This window comes from Rhinopithecus roxellana, chromosome 16 (genome assembly GCF_007565055.1).
Source record: "Rhinopithecus roxellana isolate Shanxi Qingling chromosome 16, ASM756505v1, whole genome shotgun sequence".
In the NCBI taxonomy this organism is placed as follows: Eukaryota; Metazoa; Chordata; class Mammalia; order Primates; family Cercopithecidae; genus Rhinopithecus; species Rhinopithecus roxellana.
The window spans coordinates 13,945,343-13,965,130 of NC_044564.1; the positions used below are offsets into that span (position 1 = coordinate 13,945,343).

General features: G+C 44.3%; 1 protein-coding gene across 6 annotated transcripts in view; it reads left to right on the top strand.

Annotated features, from left to right (window-relative positions):
• Positions 1-16,688, top strand: part of SETX (senataxin) — a 93,613-nt gene extending 76,925 nt beyond the window's left edge. For 4 of the 6 annotated variants that reach the window (XM_010372833.2, XM_010372832.2, XM_030919067.1 and 1 more), the window contains 5 exons: positions 1,297-1,461; positions 4,938-5,036; positions 7,733-7,820; positions 7,946-8,032; positions 13,165-16,688. In XM_010372833.2, coding sequence (XP_010371135.1) covers positions 1,297-1,461; positions 4,938-5,036; positions 7,733-7,820; positions 7,946-8,032; positions 13,165-13,911 — 1,186 coding nt within the window. In that variant the 3' untranslated portion in view covers positions 13,912-16,688. The remainder of the gene's footprint in view (positions 1-1,296; positions 1,462-4,937; positions 5,037-7,732; positions 7,821-7,945; positions 8,033-13,164) is intronic. The other 2 variants (XM_010372834.2, XM_030919068.1) reach the window with 1 other exon arrangement.
• The last annotated feature ends 3,100 nt before the right edge of the window (positions 16,689-19,788 follow it).

Below are 19,788 nucleotides of genomic sequence, written 5' to 3' on the forward strand. Positions count from 1 at the left end.
GTGAGTAAGGGCATGTGTTCAGGTGGTCTGTATATGACAGCAAAGAGGAGTGGTGGTGTTGCTAGATAGCAGCAATGTCAGAGGAGCTGGGGATTCTTGTGAGAGACTAGGGGAGGAATGGTCTAGGGGTAGCATTTGTTGGCACAGATGCAAGCACCACTCTGTCATGAAGTAGGAGGAAACACAAATCCCACTTATACATCATGGGATGCCTGCAGAGCAGGTGGCATCCTCAGGTGAGAATCAGGTGTTAGATAGGATACAGAGGTGGAAGGAGAGAACACTCATTGAAGAGGCTAAACATACAGAGGAGGAGTTGGCCATGGGATTGTAGTGCTGGAGGGACTGCAGCCTAAAGGTTTTAATGGGACCTGTTGGAGGAGAGCAAAGGATTGCGAGTTAAGCCCCAGAGCATCAGGAAGGAGGGTTATGAGCGGAATGTTGACCAGAGAGGGTTAATCTGGGAGGGGACCAAGGAAAATGAAGATTTCAGGGATGGAAGAGATCGCTTGCTGACTGGGTTGTCCATATAGTAATTCTCAAAGTTAGGAGAATGGGTATTTAAGGCTCGTAAAGCAAGGCGGGTAAGGTAGCCTCAGGAATCAAGGGATGGGGGCAGTGCATCCCCTGGTCTTGGTGCATTTCGGGTCTTGTATGGTCATGAGGGAGCGTGTGGTTTCAGGAGGGGTTGAGAGTACCAGATATGAGACTGGTGAGGACTATAAAGAGGACATGAACCTGCTGCAGGGCCCCATGTTGTTCAGCTGGGGTCAAGTGGGACACATCCTTCACATTGAGTCTGTGTGGATGGCAGCTGCTCAGTTGCGTGGTGTCTGTTGTTTGCAGCCAGTGGTGGGGGATGAGGAAGATCATACATCTAAAGCATTTTCTCAGTGTTCAGAAGATAGTCAATCCTTAATTAATGTTAGCTATGTCTTATTCACATCCTTGTTCTTATTAATACTGCTGTTCTTACTGCTGCTATCCCTCTTTTAACAGATGAAGAAAGTGGTGCCTAAACTTCAGTTGATTTCAAACTCTTTTCTCTCTACGCTTCATTTTTCACTGGGCATTTCACATGTATTCATATTTACCATAGCATTTTCACATTTATTCATATATACCATATTAATGGTCATGGTAACAGCCTCTTGGAGTCACTGCTAGCTGAATAAATGATGAAACCTATCTGCCTGCCATTTACTATAATGGGAAACAAACTCAATGGAACTTAAGTTAGCAATTAGCCTACTATTAGTTTTGATAACATTGTGTTTTCTTTTTCATCTTGTTTAGCTCATACATAAATGTTCAAGAAATAAAACTGGTGATGGAAATAATTAAGCTTATTAAAGACAAAAGAAAGGATGTTAGTTTTCGAAACATTGGCATAATAACTCATTACAAGGCCCAGAAGACGATGATTCAGAAGGATTTGGACAAAGAGTTCGATAGAAAAGGGTGAGCTATTTTTATAAAGATTTCCAGTTTTCTTGTTGAATTAGATTGAGAGGATAAAGAAGGAAAGAAGAAAAGAGAAACTCTTAAGGAGTGGTCTGTGCGGACTGCTGATACGGCACAAGGAAGCTGGGATGCTGCTGGCTTTCAGACACTTGTGCTGTGGAGCTCCTGGGTAGACAGGGTACTTCCTGGCAGTTGGAATGTCAACATTCTTGGCAGTGGAATCGACTAAGAAACTTGCCAGGTCTTTACCCTTCAGTTCCATGACTTGTTCATCAGAATTCTTGTTCCAGCAAGACTAAAAGTGACATTTCACTTTAAATAAATGACTTAACCCTTGCATTGCCTTTATGTGTAGAATGAAGATCATGTTTTTGTTTCCTTCTTTACCTCAGCAGTAAAATTAAAGATTAAAATTAAAGATTTTTTTAAAGATTTAAGGTTATGGAAATCCATAACCTTAAAATCATCTTAACTTACAAGCACGCAGACTACCAAAATAGAATCTAGAAAACAATAGAAAATCAGACCTATAGCCTGGGTGCAGTGGCTCACACATGTAATCCCAGCACTTCGGGAGGCTGAGGCGGGCAGATCACCTGAGGTCAGGAGGTTGAGACCAGCCTGGGCAACATGGTGAAACCCCATCTCTACTGAAAAAAAAATACAAAAATTAGCCGGGCGTGGTGCATGCTCCTGTAGTCCCAGCTACTCGGGAGGCTGAGGTGGGTAAATCACTTGAACCCATGAGGCGGAGGCTGCAGTGAGCTGAGATTGCCCCACTGCATCACTCCAGCCTGGGTGACAGAGCGAGACTCCATCTCAAAAAAAAGAAAAAAGAAAAAAATCAGACCTATATAACAAATAATGAAACATTTCCCAATAATGAAAAGCCCAGAACAAGCTAAGCTGGTGAATTCTATCAAATATTGAAAGAAGAATGAGCACCAGTCCTTCTCACATGCTTCCAATAAATAGAACACTCACATTCATTTTACGAAACCAGTATTAAACTGATAGCAAAGCCAAGGGAAGTCATCACAAGAAAACTACAGACCCCAATCCCTATGACTACAGATACAAAAATAGTGACTCAACAAAATAGTGACCAACTGAATCCAGCAGTTTATTAAAAGGATTTATACATCAAGACCTAGTGGGATTTATCCCAGGAATGTAAGATTGCTTCAACATGTGAAAATCAGTATGATATACCATATTAGAAGAATGGGAAAACCCACATAATCAGCTCAGTAGATATGAAAAAAATTGCACAGAACCCAAAACCCTTTGATGATTTAAAAAAAAAAAATCCAGGAATACAAAGGAACTTTTTTTTTGAGACGGAGTCTCGCTCTGTCACCCAGGCTAGAGTGCAGTGGCTAGATCTCAGCTCACTGCAAGCTCTGCCTCCCAAGTTTATGCCATTCTCCTGCCTCAGCCTCCCGAGTAGCTGGGACTACAGGCGCCCGCCACCTCGCCCGGCTAGGTTTTTGTATTTTTTAGTAGAGACGGGGTTTCACCGTATTAGCCAGGATGGTCTCGATCTCCTGATCTCGTGGTCCGCCTGTCTCGGCCTCCCAAAGTGCTGGGATTACAGGCTTGAGCCACCGCGCCCGGCCCAAAGGAACTTTTTTTATTAATAAAAGGCAATTACGAAAAACTCATAGCTAACATTATACTTGATAGTAAGAATGAAAGCCTTTCCTCTAATATCAGGAAAGATGTTTGAAACTCTTACTGTTACTGCTTCTTTTCAACATTGTACTAGAGGTTTTAGCCAGAGCAGTTAAGTAAGGAAAAGAAGTAAAAAGCATCTTTATTGGAAAGAAAAAAGTAAAGCTATCTCTTTTGTTAGGTGGCATGATCTTATTTCTAGAAACCCTGACAAAGACACTATTAGAGATAATAAGCTTAACAGGATGCAAGATTAGTATGTAAAAGTTGATTATATTTTGATACAACTAGCAACGAACAATCTGAAAAGGAAGTTGAAACAATTCCATTTACAATAACATCAAAAAGAATAAAACACTTCGGAATAAATAGAACCAAAGAAGTATAAGACTTACATTCTGAAAACTGCAAACATTGTTGAAAAGAATTAAAGAACACCTAAATAGTCCAGGCGCAGTGGCTCACGCCTGTAATCCCAGCACTTTGGGAGGCCCAGGTGGGTGGATCAGCTGAGGTCAGGAGTTCAAGACCAGCCTGGCCAACATGGTAAAACCCTGTCTCTACTAATAATAAAAAATTAGCTGGGCATGGTGGCACACGACTGTAATCCCAACTACTCCGGAGACTGAGGTAGGAGAATCACTTGAACCCGGGAGGCGGAGGTTGCAGTGAGCTGAGATCCCTCCATTGCACTCCAGCCTGGGCAACAAGAGTGAAACGCCGTCTCAAAAAAAAAAAAAAAATACACTCAACCTAAATAAATATGAAGACACCCTGTTTTCATGGACTGGAAGACTTAGTATTGTTTTGTTTTTTGCATTTTTTGGTGTTTTTTCATTTTTAGTAGAGATGAGGTCTCACTAAGTTGCCCAGGCTGTTCTCAAACTCCCAAGTTCACGTGATCTTCCCAAAGAGCTTGGATTACAGACATGAGCTACCACGCCCAGCCAAAGACTTAGTATCAGTGTGACCATTTCTGTAAAAAAGGCAGTTGGAATACATCTGTAGATCAATTTGGGGAGTGCTGCCATCTTAACACTAAGTCTTAGTAACTTGTACTGTGTTACCACAAGAAATATTAATGAAAAAAAGGGATGAAGTTCTGTTACATGCTACAACATGGATGAACTTTGGAAATGTTATGCTAAGGGAAAACATTTTGTAATTCCGTTTATGTGAAACTCGCACTATAAGAACATCTGTAGAGACAGAAAATAGATTAGTGGTTGCCGGGGAATGGAGAGAGGAGGAATTCAGGCTAACCTCCGAGAAAATGTTTTAAAAATTTTTAGCAGCCGAGCATGGTGGTGCATGCATCTCTTTGGGAGACTGAGGCAAGGAGGATTGTTTGAGCCCCAGAAGTTTGAGTCTAGCCTGGGCAACGTAGTGAGACTCTCTTTCTCTCTCTCTCTTTTTTTAAAGTTTCTTAAAAAATAAAGACTGTAAGGCCAGGCAAGGTGGCTCACATCTATAATCCTAACATTTTGGGAGGGTGAGGTGGAAGGATTGCTTGAGGCCAGGGATTTGAGACTAGCCTGGGCAATATGACAAGACCCCATCTCTACAAAACATGGAAAAATTAGGGTGGTGGTCCATGGCCTGTAGTCCTAGCCACTTAGGAGGCTGAGACAGGGCTCTAGTGTTCAAGTTACAGTGGGCTATGAATATGCCACTGCACTCCAGCCTGGACAAGAGTGAGGCTAACCTATCTCTCAAAAAACCAAAAACTAGTTTATAAATATGTTCATTTAATAATTATCTTCCTTTTTCCAGTAAATATGTTTCTCTTTTGTAAATAGACCAGCAGAAGTAGATACTGTGGATGCGTTCCAGGGTCGGCAGAAGGATTGTGTCATTGTTACATGTGTCAGAGCAAATAGCGTGCAAGGTTCAATTGGGTGAGTTACTGTCATTGTTGCTCTTTTATACATTGTTGCTTGTTTATAATTCAGGATTAGGTTCATTATCACTGTTAGAGAACACCATTTGCTTTCTTAATTTTCTTTTGTGAAAACCTGTGTAATATTATGAAAGTTTCTCTTTTTTTTTTTTTTTTTTTTTTTTTTGAGACGGAGTCTGGCTCTGTCGCCCAGGCTGGAGTGCAGTGGCCGGATCTCAGCTCACTGCAAGCTCCGCCTCCCGGGTTTACGCCATTCTCCTGCCTCCGCCTTCCAGGTAGCTGGGACTACAGGCGCCCGCCACCTCGCCCGGCTACTTTTTTTGTATTTTTTAGTAGAGACAGGGTTTCACCATGTTAGCCAGGATGGTCTCGATCTCCTGACCTCGTGATCCGCTCATCTCGGCCTCCCACAGTGCTGGGATTACAGGCTTGAGCCACCGCGCCCGGCCGAAAGTTTCTTTTCTTTTTTTTTTTTTTTTGAGACAGAGTCTGGCTCTGTCGCCCAGGCTGGAGTGCAGTGGCCGGATCTCAGCTCACTGCAAGCTCCGCCTCCCGGGTTCACGCCATTCTCCTGCCTCCGCCTTCCAGGTAGCTGGGACTACAGGCGCCCGCCACCTCGCCCGGCTACTTTTTTTGTATTTTTTAGTAGAGACAGGGTTTCACCATGTTAGCCAGGATGGTCTCGATCTCCTGACCTCGTGATCCGCTCATCTCGGCCTCCCAAAGTGCTGGGATTACAGGCTTGAGCCACCGCGCCCGGCCGAAAGTTTCTTTTCTTTTTTTTTTTTTTTTGAGACAGAGTCTGGCTCTGTCGCCCAGGCTGGAGTGCAGTGGCCGGATCTCAGCTCACTGCAAGCTCCGCCTCCCGGGTTCACGCCATTCTCCTGCCTCCGCCTCCCAAGTAGCTGGGACTTAAGGCGCCCGCCACTTCACCCCGGCTAGTTTTTTGTGTTCTTTAGTAGAGACGGGGTTTCACCGTATTAGCCAGGATGGTCTTGATCTCCTGACCTTGTGATCCGCCCATCTCGGCCTCCCAAAGTGCTGGGATTACAGGCTTGAGCCACCGCGCCCTGCCAAGTTTCTCTTTTAAGTTGTGAAATAGACTCACTGTTAGATCTTGGTACAGTCTTGGCCCACTGCAACCTCCACCTCCTGCGTTCAAGCAATTCTTCTGCATCAGCCCCCCAAGTAGCTGGGACTACAGGCATGTGCCACCACACCCAGCTGATTTTTGTATTTTTCTGTAGAGACAGGGTTTCGCCATGTTGCCCAGGCTGCTCTCAAACTCCTGAGCTCAAGTGCTCCACCCATTTTGGCCTCCCAAAATGCTGGGGTTATAGGCCTGAGCCACTGTGCCTGGTCTTGGTGTCTTTTATATTAACCCATTTCATAGTGTGAATCTGTTCTTTTATTTAATAAGATTCAAATAAACAATTAGATTATACTTTGCAGAGGTGTGTTACTCTCCATGGTTTGTGTCAGAGTGTCATTGTTTTTTGTGTTTTCCTGCTTTGGCTAAGTTTGTTAACCTTAACTACTGTCAGTGTATTTAAGATGCTAAGGACAATCTGTATGAGTGACAGAATATTCCCCCAAGCCCAAGACTCTTACATAATTATTTGTTCTTTGTCATGAGAAGCAGATAGAATTTACAGGTTATAAATTAGTTTGTTTTCAAATAAAATAGTAATTAAAGTAATCTTCGCCTCTCCCTGGGATGGGCTGCATATACAGAGACCAGTTATATCTCAGGGTCAGTTTATAAATAGTCCTTTCTCTCCCAGCTAATTTGAAATTTCACTTTTGTCGTACATCAGTTCTATTTCTGAGCTCTGTTTCTGAGCTGTTGAAGTATTTATCTGCTGTTCATGTAATTCTACACTAGTTCTACAATATCTTAACAACCTGGATATATTTAAATGTAAGAATAAAGTGAATGGGCTGGTACCACATTTTTAGGATTTTTGAAGTCTTCAAGATTGCACTGTTAAAATTTCCAATTATCTCATCCAGGTAAAAATAGGAAATTGATAGATACATCACTTTGAAGGAAGCCCTGAGGTTTTGGTTTGTTTACTGTTTTTAATAGGAATTCTTCTGTGCCCGGTACCCTGTATTGGGACAGAGAGTAAGAAAGCACTGTGACTTCTAGAGGAGTGGAGGAATCCCGGAAAAGCTGCCTGCAGTCCACCTGTGTCTCACATGGGCATGCTGAGTCATTCCTAGAGTCCACTTGTGTGTCACACGTTCACGCTGTCATTCTAGAGTCCAACCTGTGTCTCACACGGGCGCGCCGAGTCATTCTAGAGTCCAACCTGTGTCTCACACGGGCGTGCCGAGTCATTCTAGTCTACCTGTGTCTCACATGGGCATGCTGAGCCATTCTAGAGTCCACCTGTGTCTCACATGAGGATGCTGAGTCATTCTAGAGTCCGTCTGTGTCTTGGGCATGCTGAATCATTCTAGAGTCCACTTTGTGTCTCACACGTTCACGCTGAGTCATTCTAGAGTCCACCTGTGTCTCGGGCATGCTGAGTTATTCTAGAATCCACATTGTGTCTCACACGGGCACGCTGAGTCATTCTAGAGTCCTCCTGTGTCTCGGGCACACTTCAGTCATTGTAGAGTCCACCTGTGTCTCACACAGTGTGTTAAATCATTCTAGACAAAGAAGGAACTCTTTTTATTGCCTAGATTCCTGGCAAGTTTGCAGAGATTGAATGTCACCATCACACGAGCCAAGTACAGCCTCTTCATCCTCGGACATTTGAGGACCCTGATGGTAGGTACCAGAGAGCTCAGAAATTTACCCATTGTTACTATTGTTTGTTTGAGTTTTTGTTCTTATTTTCCATCAAAGTGTAAATGATTTCTGGATTACAAAATAATGGTTGTTATGTTTTCCAGCAACTTCTTCCTAGGAGCTTTTGTGTACACGTGAACCATTCGCCTTTTTTCAGCCCAGAACCCAAGTATCTACACTGGGCTCTCAAGGTGACCATTTTAAAACAAATTATCCACATCATAGGATTATTGTTAAGAAGGTATATTAAATCCACAAATGTAAAGTGCCATAGCAATTACTTGGCACTTAGTAAACACTCAGTAAATGTGACTGTTTATTGTCCCAGCTTAATGCCAGAGAGAGTTTGCAGGCGCGTGCTCTGCTTGCTTTTTTGCTGGCACTGGGAGCTGTGCTGCTCACTGTTTCTCCAGCACTTAGCGTCTCCGGCATTCTTCTGCCAGGACAGGCGCCCCTCTGGAAGAGGTGTACGAGTTTCCAACTTTAGTAGACAAATGGTACAACTTAATTCACTGATACCACAGCTAGATGTCTCACGTACTTGCTGTTTGTCTCATTAGGGGTAATAGCTTTGTAGGTTTTCTCATTTCTCTTTTTAATAAAGTCATTGATTTCATCTAAGAAGAGCCAACTTGGTGGCTGTTCCCCTGGTTTTGGTTCCTGCCACCAGGTGGCGCTCAGATACACCTTTCTCGTTTCACTCTTCTCTATCACCTCCAGCTTTTGTCGTTTGTGTGCCTACTCTGAAGGAAGTTTTAAAAGCTGTGTACCTTTTATTTTTATGTACCTCCCATTTTTAAGTTGATAGAAAAAATCTTTGTAAGTTTAAATATTACTGAAGATTATGTTTCTGATGTATTATCAATATTGACATTTTAAAATACAGCAATTAAAACGATTACATTGCTTTTAAATATATTCAGTGGAATAGAAAGCAATATTATTTTATTTTTTCCTCTCTTTGAAATTATACCTCTATTCCTACTTGTTTGGGATAGGATTCACTGGGGTAATCTCTTTTTAGAATTAAAAGCCTTTATATTAATCTCACTGATCTACATGTCTCTCATGATAATTTCTGTGTAACTGGAAAGTTTAAAAAGTTGTATTCCCCCCCCCCCCCCCCCCCCCCGCTTTTTTTTTGGATACAGGGTCTCGCTCTATCACCCTGGCTGGAGTGCAGTGGTGCAATTACAGCTCACTGCAGCCTCCGCCTCCTGGATTTAAGCTATTCTCCCTCCTCAGCCTCCTGAGTAGCTGAGACTACAGACGCATGTACCACCACACCCTGCTAATTTTTTGTGCTTTTAGTAGAGACAGGGTCTTACCATGTTGTCCAGGCTGGTCTCAAACTCCTGGGCTCAAGTCATCCCACTTCGGCCTAAAAAGTTGATTTTTATAACTACTTGGGGAACCCACGTGAAGGGTGCATGCAACCTGTCAGTGCTTTCTTTGCAACTTCCTGTAAATCTATAGTTATCTCAAAATATAGGTTTGGATTTTTAAAAATTGCTTTTCCTGTGACCATAAGGATCTGAGTGTTAAAATGTGATCTCTTGCCAGTTGAATAGCTTGTTAACACTTATTTGTACAGTTGAGCAAAACAAGACAAATATTTTTAATATTACAGATTTTGATTGTTTTTTTTTTTTTTTTATTTTTTTGAGACGGAGTCTCGCTCTGTCACCCAGGCTGGAGTGCAATGGCTGGATCTCAGCTCACTGTACGCTCCGCCTCCCGGGTTCACGCCATTCTCCTGCCTCAGCCTCCCGAGTAGCTGGGACTACAGGCGCCCGCTACCTTGCCCGGCTAATTTTTTGTATTTTTTAGTAGAGACAGGGTTTCACCGTGTTAGCCAGGATGGTCTCGATCTCCTGACCTCGTGATCCGCCCATCTCGGCCTCCCAAAGTGCTGGGATTACAGGCTTGAGCCACCACGCCCGGCCTTGATCGTGTTTAAACCTGAAAAGTAAATGAAATGTTACTAGAGATACATCTTTTAGTGATGCCTTGATTAAAGGAGCTTCATGGGCACTACTGCTTTTCATCCTCCCTTTAATTGGCAACTCAGGGTGTTGATGTGTCTTGGCAGTGCACTCTGTGGATGGATGAGGCCCATCGTGATTATGAAGGGTGGGATGCAGCAGGCAGGGCAGCCCAAGGAGGACATGGGAAGCTGGGGCTTGGAAGTTTATTCCGTAACCCTTTTTCACATTCTGTTTAGACAGTGTTTGGGAGCCCTTGGGTCACACACCCTTCCACAACTGTACGGACCACTGACCTCCAGCTAATGGCACTGGCATTGTCTTCACTCTAGGAAGGCAGTGCTACAAAAAGAGACAGACTAGAATATAAAAATTCCCAATTTGTCAGCCGGGCTTTCTAACTTTTTTTGTTCTTGGGCTTTTTCTTTGTTGTTTTGGGGATTTGTTTTTGTTTTTAATTTTTTAGCCTAGTTCCCCTTCTGGAAATGGGATCAATCATTAAAGTGTTTGATTTCCTCTGAAAAACCAAAGCTAATTGTGTCTGCTCAGAACTGTTTTTGTGATCTTAAGAATGGATTAAATACCAAGTTTAGGTGTGGTAAACTTAGCAAAAATAGCAAGGCCATCTGCTTCACATATGTGTTTGAGCCACAGGCTAAGGATCTCTAGAGATCTGAGTGAGAAAGAGAACTGAGCCACAGAGCCTGGCACTCCCTCCACAGACCTGTCTGGAATATGCCAGCCACTGTGCCAAGCGTTTTATTCTGGTCACATGACTTCTCCAAACCTTAAAAAACTACTGTGACGTCAGCTTATTACTGTAGTTTATCAAATTCAACAAACCATTCATTATAATATGCACCACCACTATTTTATGTACCATTATTAGACTATGATACAGTGCTTTATTTTCACTTAGAACTTTCATATTTATTGAAAGGACTCTTTTAAGACTTGAGACAGATTTTTTTTTTTTTTTTTTTTTTTTTTGAGACGGAGTCTTGCTCTGTCGCCCGGGCTGGAGCGCAGTGGCCGGATCAGCTCACTGTAAGCTCCGCCTCCCAGGTTCACGCCATTCTCCTGCCTCAGCCTCCCAAGTAGCTGGGACTACAGGCGCCCGCCACCTCGCTCGGCTAGTTTTTTGTATTTTTAGTAGAGACGGGGTTTCATTGTGTTGGCCAGGATGGTCTCGATCTCCTGACCTCGTGATCCGCCCGTCTCGGCCTCCCAAAGTGCTGGGATTACAGGCTTGAGCCACCGCACCCGGCCGAGACAGATTTTTATCACATTCTTATGCATACATAAAAGAGAAAATACAAGTAAAATAATAGGTTAAGATATTCCTAAAAATATTTCACTTTCAGAATCTAGCACGTATGAATCACTTCCCGGTGCGTAGTCACCAGTGTTGCCATTCATCCTCAGTGCCCTAGTAAGATTGGCAATTTAGCGTTTGCTAAGAGTTTCACCATTGTCTCCAGGATTTTCTTAGAACCCTTGATCTCCAGTGTATAAAGTTTTTTTGTTTTTTGTTTTTTGTTTTTTTTGAGACAGAGTCTCACCCTGTTGCCCAGGCTGGAGTGCAGTGGTGCAATCTCAGCTCACTGCAACCTCCGCCTCCTGGGTTCAGGTGATTCCCGTGCCTCAGCTTCTCAAGTACCTGGGATTACAGGTGTGTGCCACCACACTTGGCTCATTTTGGTATTTTTAGTAGAGACGGGGTTTCACCATGTTGCCCAGGCTGGTCTTGAACTCCTGACCTCAGGTGATCCGCCTGCCTCGGCCTCCCAGAGTGTTAGGATTACAGGCGTAAGTCACTGCACCCAGCCCAGGGCATAAGTTTTAATGCTGGTGTTTTCTTGTCTTATCAGAAAATGTCTGTAGAAGGTTTTCGGGCGAGATCTTTAAATGGTTTATTGACTAAAAGTCTAAGGGTTATAATTGCCTCATCATGAAATCCCCAAGGACGGGTACATGGCTAAGAGGGTCCCCAAGGTCAGAAATGGTAAAATGTGAAAGCAATGTGCACTTCAGAATCCATTAAATAAAATATTACTCCTATTTTACAGATGAGGAAACAGGCTAAGAAAGGTCAAGTGACTTGACTAAGGTCACACAGCAAGTAAATACTGTGCAGCCTCCCTGCTCCCCTGACATATCCTTAGGAATAGTACAGGAGCCCCCATGAGAGGGTAGCTATCCTTTTTCTTCTTCTCTTTCTTCTTTCTAAAGAGACCTGAGTTCTAGTGGTTGTAAAGCAGCAGCCTCTTCTGAGGAAACTGTCGGGAAGAGAGGAGAGACGGATGTGTTTGGCGACTTTCCCAAGATGGGATTTTATGTCTTAAGCTCCTCTAGGAAACAGGCAGAAAGTGAGATGATCTCTTGGAGATCTCAGTGATGAAGATGTTTTAGCCATTTGGGGTTTGGGAGGCCTTTGGAAATCCAATGAAAGCCATGGGCCTTTTTCTGGAATAGTCACATGCACTCAGAAGTTTGCTTTCTGAAACCAGACCTTCCTGTTTCAGAATGTTAGCCCTGCCAAGTGGTGTAGGCAGTACTCTAGATCACTGTCCAAAGGACCTTTCTGTGATAATGGAAATGTTTTGTGTCTGCACTGCTCAGTACAATGGCTATTAGTCATGTGTGACCGCTGTGTACTTCAAATGTGGCTGCTGCAATTTAGGAACAGAGTTTTATATTTTGTTTTATTTTAATTAATTGAAATATAAATAGCAACATGATGCTCCTAGTGACTAGCGCAGACTTGCATTGCAGTTGAATGCACTGATAAAAATGGTTGAAGTTCAGCCAGGCGCAGTGGCTCACGCCTGTAATCCCAGCACTTTGGGAGGCTGAGGTGGGCGGATCATGAGGTCAGGAGATCGAGACCATCCTGAATAACACGGTGAAACCCCGTCTCTACTAAAAATAAAAAAATTAGCTGGGTGTGGTGGCCTGTAGTCCCAGCTACTTGGGAGGCTGAGGCAGGAGAATGGCGTGAACCTGGGAGGCGGAGCTTGCAGTGAGCCAAGATCGCACCACTGCACTCCAGCCTGGCGACAGAGTGAGACTCCATTTCAAAAAAAAAAAAAAAAAGGTTGAAGTTCTCCCTTATAGGCTGTGACCAGGTCTTTTCTTTATTTTTTAGGAATGGGACTTTATCATTTTGTATTCGAATTTATTTTTTCCTTTCATCCTTGTCTGACAAGTAATGAATCTTGAGAATCTGTTCATATAATAATATACATTATTTGTTCAGAAATGAAAGCTGGAACTCTATGCTTCCCAAGCAGTGTTTCTTTGGGGTGTAATTCTTTCTCCCTTCTCATTGTTTCAAGGAAAACCAGCATTGGAATCAGCTGATTCAGGATGCTCAGAAGCGTGGTGCCATTATTAAGACCTGTGACAAAAACTACAGACATGATGCAATGAAGATTCTGAAACTCAAGCCTGTGCTACAGAGAAGTCTCACTCACCCTCCTACCATAGCCCCAGAGGTATCCAGACCCCAGGGTGGCTTGCCCAGCAGCAAGCTAGACAGTGGATTTGCCAAGACATCTTTTGCTGCATCTCTGTACCACACACCCTCTGACTCCAAGGAAACTACTCTTACTGTTACTTCAAAGGACCCTGAAAGACCTGTTCATGACCAACTTCGGGACCCACGACTGCTGAAGAGGATGGGCATTGAGGTCAAAGGAGGAATATTCCTATGGGATCCACAACCCTTGAGCCCCCAGCATCCTGGAGCAACACCTCCTGCAGGAGAGCCGAGCTTCCCTGTCGTTCACCAGGACCTGGGCCATGTACAGCAGCCTGCTGCTGTGGTGGCTGCTCTGAGCAGCCACAAACCTCCCGTGCAGGGCGAACCTCCAGCTGCCAGTCCTGAGGCTTCCACGTGTCAGAGCAAATGTGATGACCCAGAAGAGGAGCTCTGTCACAGGAGAGAGGCCAGGGCTTTCAGTGAAGGCGAGCAGGAGAAGTGTGGTTCCGAGACCCCTCACACCAGGAGGAACTCTAGGTGGGACAAGAGGGGACTGGAGCAGGAGGACAGCAGCAGTTCCAAGAAAAGAAAGCTTTTATAGAAAAGCCCAATGACATGGGCCAGCAGCTACAGCATATTGTAAACTGAAGATGACCAGCTCGGGGAACCATCTAGATAAGCTTATTTGTTTTTGTAAGGAGCTTGTGTGCTGTTGGAAAACACGGAAAATGCATCCTTAACACCTGAGCCTCTGGTCATCTTCAGTACTTTCTGTCCTTTGCAAAAGCTTTTAGAGGGCATTGTGTATCAGTAATAATGTCCTTGAAGTCAGAGACCGGAAATGTTGATCTCTTACTCTTCTGTAGACGAGGAGGTCAGACTGGAGTGAATGTTGTAAAAGTTGAAATGTATATTTGTATAGCAAATAACAAAATCCTTTTAAAATTTAATCTAGTAGACTGCTTTTCTTTCCCCTGTTTAAAATGTTAATCATTTTTCGACAGAACAAACTTTGTATTAAAAAAAAAAAAGATGGGAGGAGGGCAGGTCCTTTCAACCATTGTTAGGGCAAGACAGATTTATTTAACAGCTTAGCTTGGAATAAGCTGAGTTAGTGCTGGTGTCTCTAGCTCTATTTAAAAAAAAGCAACCCCCCCCCCCCGCAAAAAAAAAACCTGGAGTCTCCTGGGGGTCACTTTGGGCAGCAGAGTTGTGTTAGGTAAAATCCTGCTGACATGGTGCATTTTTAGACACAGGCCCAGGGTATTCTATTTCTGTGATGAGTTCATTTACCTGTTTAGTATGCACATAGTTCCCTAGCTAAAATCCCTAATCTTGAAAGAGAAGAATATGGAGTGAAAGAATAATTATTGAACTATCATTCAAGTGCTCCCAGCATGTTGTGAGCTTTGTGTGACTGGTGAGGTACAGACATGTAGTTGCCAAATGCTAGATTAGCGCTGACTCAGCTGTGGAAGAATCACCTCAGCTTACAGATGTCAGACAGATGTAACTAGTTTTTCAGAAAGCCTGGGAAACTGGGTGTTTAACATTTCCCAAGGGACTCTGGTCACCAGGCAGCCTGGGAACTGCTGGGGCAGGCCAAATAGAATATTTTGGGCGGGAAAGAAGCACCCGGTTTAAAATGAAGAGTGACCAGAGGAGTTCAGAACTGGGAAGAGAGTGGCAGACTTCCTGTGATCTTCAGAAATCATCTACCTGGTGAAAATACATGCTGTTTAGAATATCTGATAGGTGTTTCCAGTTACCATTAGAGGTGATAGTGTTTTTGTGGGGGAAAAAAATTGGCCATGGTGAATGGAGATCGAGGAGGCTCGGGACAAGGGAGCGGCGGGCTGCCTGATTCTGTCCAGTTTTCCAAGCAGCCACACAGTGAATTGGAGTATCCTAAACATGAGAATGTCCAGCTGACAGTTGTAAAAACTAGGGGTCTGTAGTGAATGCAGTGCAGCCCCTAACCTCATTTGGGGGTAGGAAAGTAGCTGAAGGTTCATGTGCATTATTTGACGTTTCCCTTGTCATTTTTAAGCAAAAAAGGATTTTGTGTTAGAAATTCTACTTGAGCAGATTATAAAGAGCTTTAAAAAACAACTTTTGCTTGCCAAAAGTTTGAACATTTGATTTCATTACCTGTGTCTCTCTCCCTGGTGTCCAGACCTCTGACTAATGTCGGCTGAACACTCCTGAAACCCAGGCAGCAGGTGACTTCCTAGAGTGCTTTGTCCCCAGAGGCAGCTGCTGCTTCCTGTGTGGGGGCGGAGAGTTTGTCCTTGGCCATGCAGTGTGTGACAGTTCAGGACGGGGAGGGATGGGCCCCCCTCTGTCTGGGTCAGGGGCTTTATCAGCCTCTTCCATGTGCCTTTGGGAAGAAATCTCGTTACTTTTAAGTTTACTTTTCTGTCATCTTGATGAAGTGCCCATTTTAGCAGACACTTGTAGTGGTGACCACTTAGGGAACGTGCGAACTCCTAAGCTTCCAAAGGGAGGCGTGGCAAAAACAGTTGGGGCCAGGATGTCTCCCACACTGCTCGTGTTAATACTGTTAACACCTGATTTGAGAAAGAAGTTTTCTCTAAAATGCATATTTTGCTGCCACACACTGAACAATATTATTTCCAGTTAAGTTTGATGCCCGTTCACCTGTTGGTTCACCACTCACCAGACCTGATTCTGCAAGAATCAGTGCTAGAACTACGTCATCCTTTCTAACAAGTGAGCCTGTGTCCTGTGACGGCCTTTCACAGCGGAATGCAGTTGTCCCTGACATTACTTTGGAAACTTCACTCGTTCCAGTTGGTACAAGTATTTGCCAAAGGCATTTCATGTGTTTACTGTGGCCCCTCTTGATGTGGCTGTCAGCGCAGCGTTGTTGAACAGGGCTATTCTTTTTACAGGGTGTAAAGTGTGGCTCTTTGTCTTTGCCATGGCATTAAAAGAAAGTTCCCTGTCTTTCAGTATTAGTTATTTCAACATGACTATGTCCTACTTACAAACTTGTTTCGTTTCTTTGTATATAACTTGCCTTGGATTTGTTGTGCGCAGTTTGTTGAGTTGTATGTTTCTGTGAATTATCAGGAGTAAATTTGACAAGTATATGTGAATAACCTCCTGTAAATGAATTTTATAACAAAAATGTACTGAACTATTTTTTAAAGTTGTGCGGATTAGCAATATTTTGCTATAGCTTTGACTTTATTCTATGCTGTGAATTAATAGCTGGGATTTGGCAAACAGTAGCCCTGTTGTCTTTGTTAAACCCTACATTTTAAGAGGAAATGGCAGAATTAAAAGCAGAAACGAGACGGACATGGATTAGAAGTTATGTATTACTGAAGTAAACTACAAGGTACTAACATCCATTTCGTCTGCCATTTGGTTTGCTTTATGCTGAAATTACTTGGTGGGGATTTGTGTAATTCAGACATAAAAAGTTTCATTATCCAGCCCAGCCCTCCTTCCTAGCTCCTTTTGGACTCTTCTCTATACAGTAATGAGGTGCATTGAGGCCAGCTGTGCTGTTCAGTTACCGACTGAAGTTTGGTCCAACAGAAATACATGCTCATCATTAGGCTGGAATTGGGGTGGAGGTGAGATAGGAGGAACAGATGGACAGTGACCCGTGAAAGGAGCTCCCAGGGGCACTGGTGGAGGGACAGGGTAGAATTGCTCTGGCCAGGGGTTGCTGATGGTTATAGAAGTGGAACACACTTTATAAAACAAGAACTTCAGGAAATGTAGTCAGCTTCCCCACACTTGTGCCTGTTAAAAGGCACTTGACCTCCGCCTCTGTGTCTCTTTCCGTACCCAGAAGCGTGTGCACACAGCCCACTTGGCCGGTTTGGTTCATTCAGTATGCATACACAAATTACCAGGAAGGGTAAAATGGGGTGTTTGGGACTTAGGGGGAATAATAAATTTGCCCAATGGCCAGGCGAGAGATGAGTGCTGCATGGTGGTCATTTGTGGAATTTGTTACTGCGGCAGCCTTAGCGACGGTTTTTGAAGTCACCAGACATCTCTCTCCTGACCCATCCGCCCCCACAATCGCCCCCACCTCCTGGGGTTCACCATTCATTGAGGAATAAATAATTCAGGGAGGAAACTAAACTTTAGCCTCAGCTTAAATAGAATTGATAGTGTCGTACAGCACCACACAGGCAGTTTCTGTACACAAGGGATGCCTCCATGACTGAAACCTGAGTTATCGTCACCCTGTCCTGTACAGACGGCATTTGCCAAGTCAAATGGCAGAAATGGCATTTGTAGTTTGGGTGTTTGAAACTGCGGGAGGAGGAACTCTGTTGCTGTCCTGTCAGCTCAGTAGACACAGTTGCCTTTGTTTTCAAGCAGCGTTACAACAGAATTGTCAGATTGGTAATTTTCAGCCTTGAGTTTTAACATTAGGGAGCACATTGGGCTCACCTGGGGGACTTTTAAAAAACATTCTGATTGCCTGGGATCCATCCTAACATGACGATACAGTGGTTTGTGGATGCAGCCACTAACCCTATTTTTGTGGTGGTGTGTGTGTGTGTTGTTTGGTTTTTGGTTTTTTGAGACGGAGCTTTGCTCTGTCTCCCAGGCTGGAATGCAGTGGTACAATCTCCGCCTCCTGGGTCCAAGTGATTCTCCTGCCTCAGCCTCCTGAGTAGCTGAGATTACAGGTTCCCACCACCATGCCCAGCTAATTTTTGTATTTTTAGTAGAGACGAGGTTTCACCATATTGGCCAGGCTGGTCTCGAATTGCTGACCTCAGGTGATCCACCTGCCTCGGCCTCCCAACGTGCTGGGATTACAGGTGTGAGCGTGCACACCCAGTCCAGCCCTTGGGTTTTTAACTTTTTTTTTTTTTTTTAGTTTTTAAAAATTTTTGCTCATCTGATTGCAATTGCTTTTTTTTTTTAAACTCAGGTTTTTAAAAATTCACTCCCAGAAGATTCCGTTGAGCAGCCAGCATGGGAGCCTGGCTCCTTTGAGGTCAGGAGGAAAGAGAAGCTCCAGGAGCCCAGAGAGGGTCATGTGTGCCTTCTTCAGCACCTCATCTCTGGGTACCCTGGACAAGGTGTTCAGAAGGGGGTTTCCAAAGACAGCAGAGCAGAGCCAAGAGAAGGAAAATGAAACAGCTCGGGTGACTCCTGACACCACTGGAAGGGAGAAGGTAGAGTAGGCTCCCCAAGTCTAGGAAGAACCAGCATGAAATCAGTGTGGCTCATGAGGTCTCAGGCCATCCGTCTTGGGGGTGTTCTCTGGCCCCCAGCAAAGGGATGCCAGAATAGCTGTTCTCTAAGCAAGAAAACACAGTGTCAGCGCTCTAAGTTTGAGGAACCCATGGTGCATGCAGTGAGTGCTTGTGGTCTGCAAGGCATCCGCGCTCCCTGCATCATCTCTGAGTTCTCCCACGAAGCCCATGATGCCCACGCCAGCATTCCCATTGCACAGATTTAAAAACAGGGTTGCATCAATGAAATGATTTGCTGAGGATGGTAAAGCTAAGAGCTAGCAAAGCTGCCGTTCCAAACTCAGTTCTTATTACCCCAAAACTCTTGCTTATAATCATTACAGTAGGTACCCGAGCAAGACTGAATGCCAAGCTGGCCACACTGCTGCTGTAGAAATAGGCCTTCAGGGGGTGTGACCTGGAAAGGAGGCTAGAGATTGCCTTAGCTCCACCACTGGCGTTGGTCATGGGCCATTCATGGCCTTTGTGGGTTTCCCTTTCTTTGCCTGAAAATAGTAGTTGGGGTTTGAGTTCTCTTCTTTTTTTTTTTTTTTTTTTTTTTTTTGAGATGGAGTCTTGCTTTGTCTCCCGGGCTGGAGTGCAGTGGCCGGATCTCAGCTCACTGCAAGCTCCGCCTCCCGGGTTCACGCCATTCTCCTGCCTCAGCCTCCGGAGTAGCTGGGACTACAGGTGCCCGCCACCTCGCCCGGCTAGTTTTTTTTTTTTGTATTTTTAGTAGAGACAGGGTTTCACCGTGTTAGCCAAGATGGTCTCGATCTCCTGACCTTGTGATCCGCCCGTCTCGGCCTCCCAAAGTGCTGGAATTACAGGCTTGAGCCACCGCGCCCGGCCTTGAGTTCTCTTCTGATTCTTTTCACCAATAACTTCCAAAATTCCAGGCCCTGACCTCTGAGGTTCTGGAAAGGGACAAGAAGAGCGTGGTGGGTATATAATTTGTCAATCTGAGCAGGCTCCATTTCTAGAACTACTTTTATATTTCCCTTTAGACTGGGCCACAGGAGACACTATTTGTGAGATTTGGAAACCAGAAATGAAGCAGCAGCCCTATTCTCATGCTCAGGAAGTTGCCACAGGGACACCAGGCACTGCTGTTGTAGCTCACGCCCGTTGTCATGTATCTGCAGGCCCGTTAGCATAGGGCAGCAGTCAGGCCCGCAGCTAGGCCTCCTTCCTGTCAGATGGGTGTCTGACTCTCCTTGCTCTCCTCACCTTATACC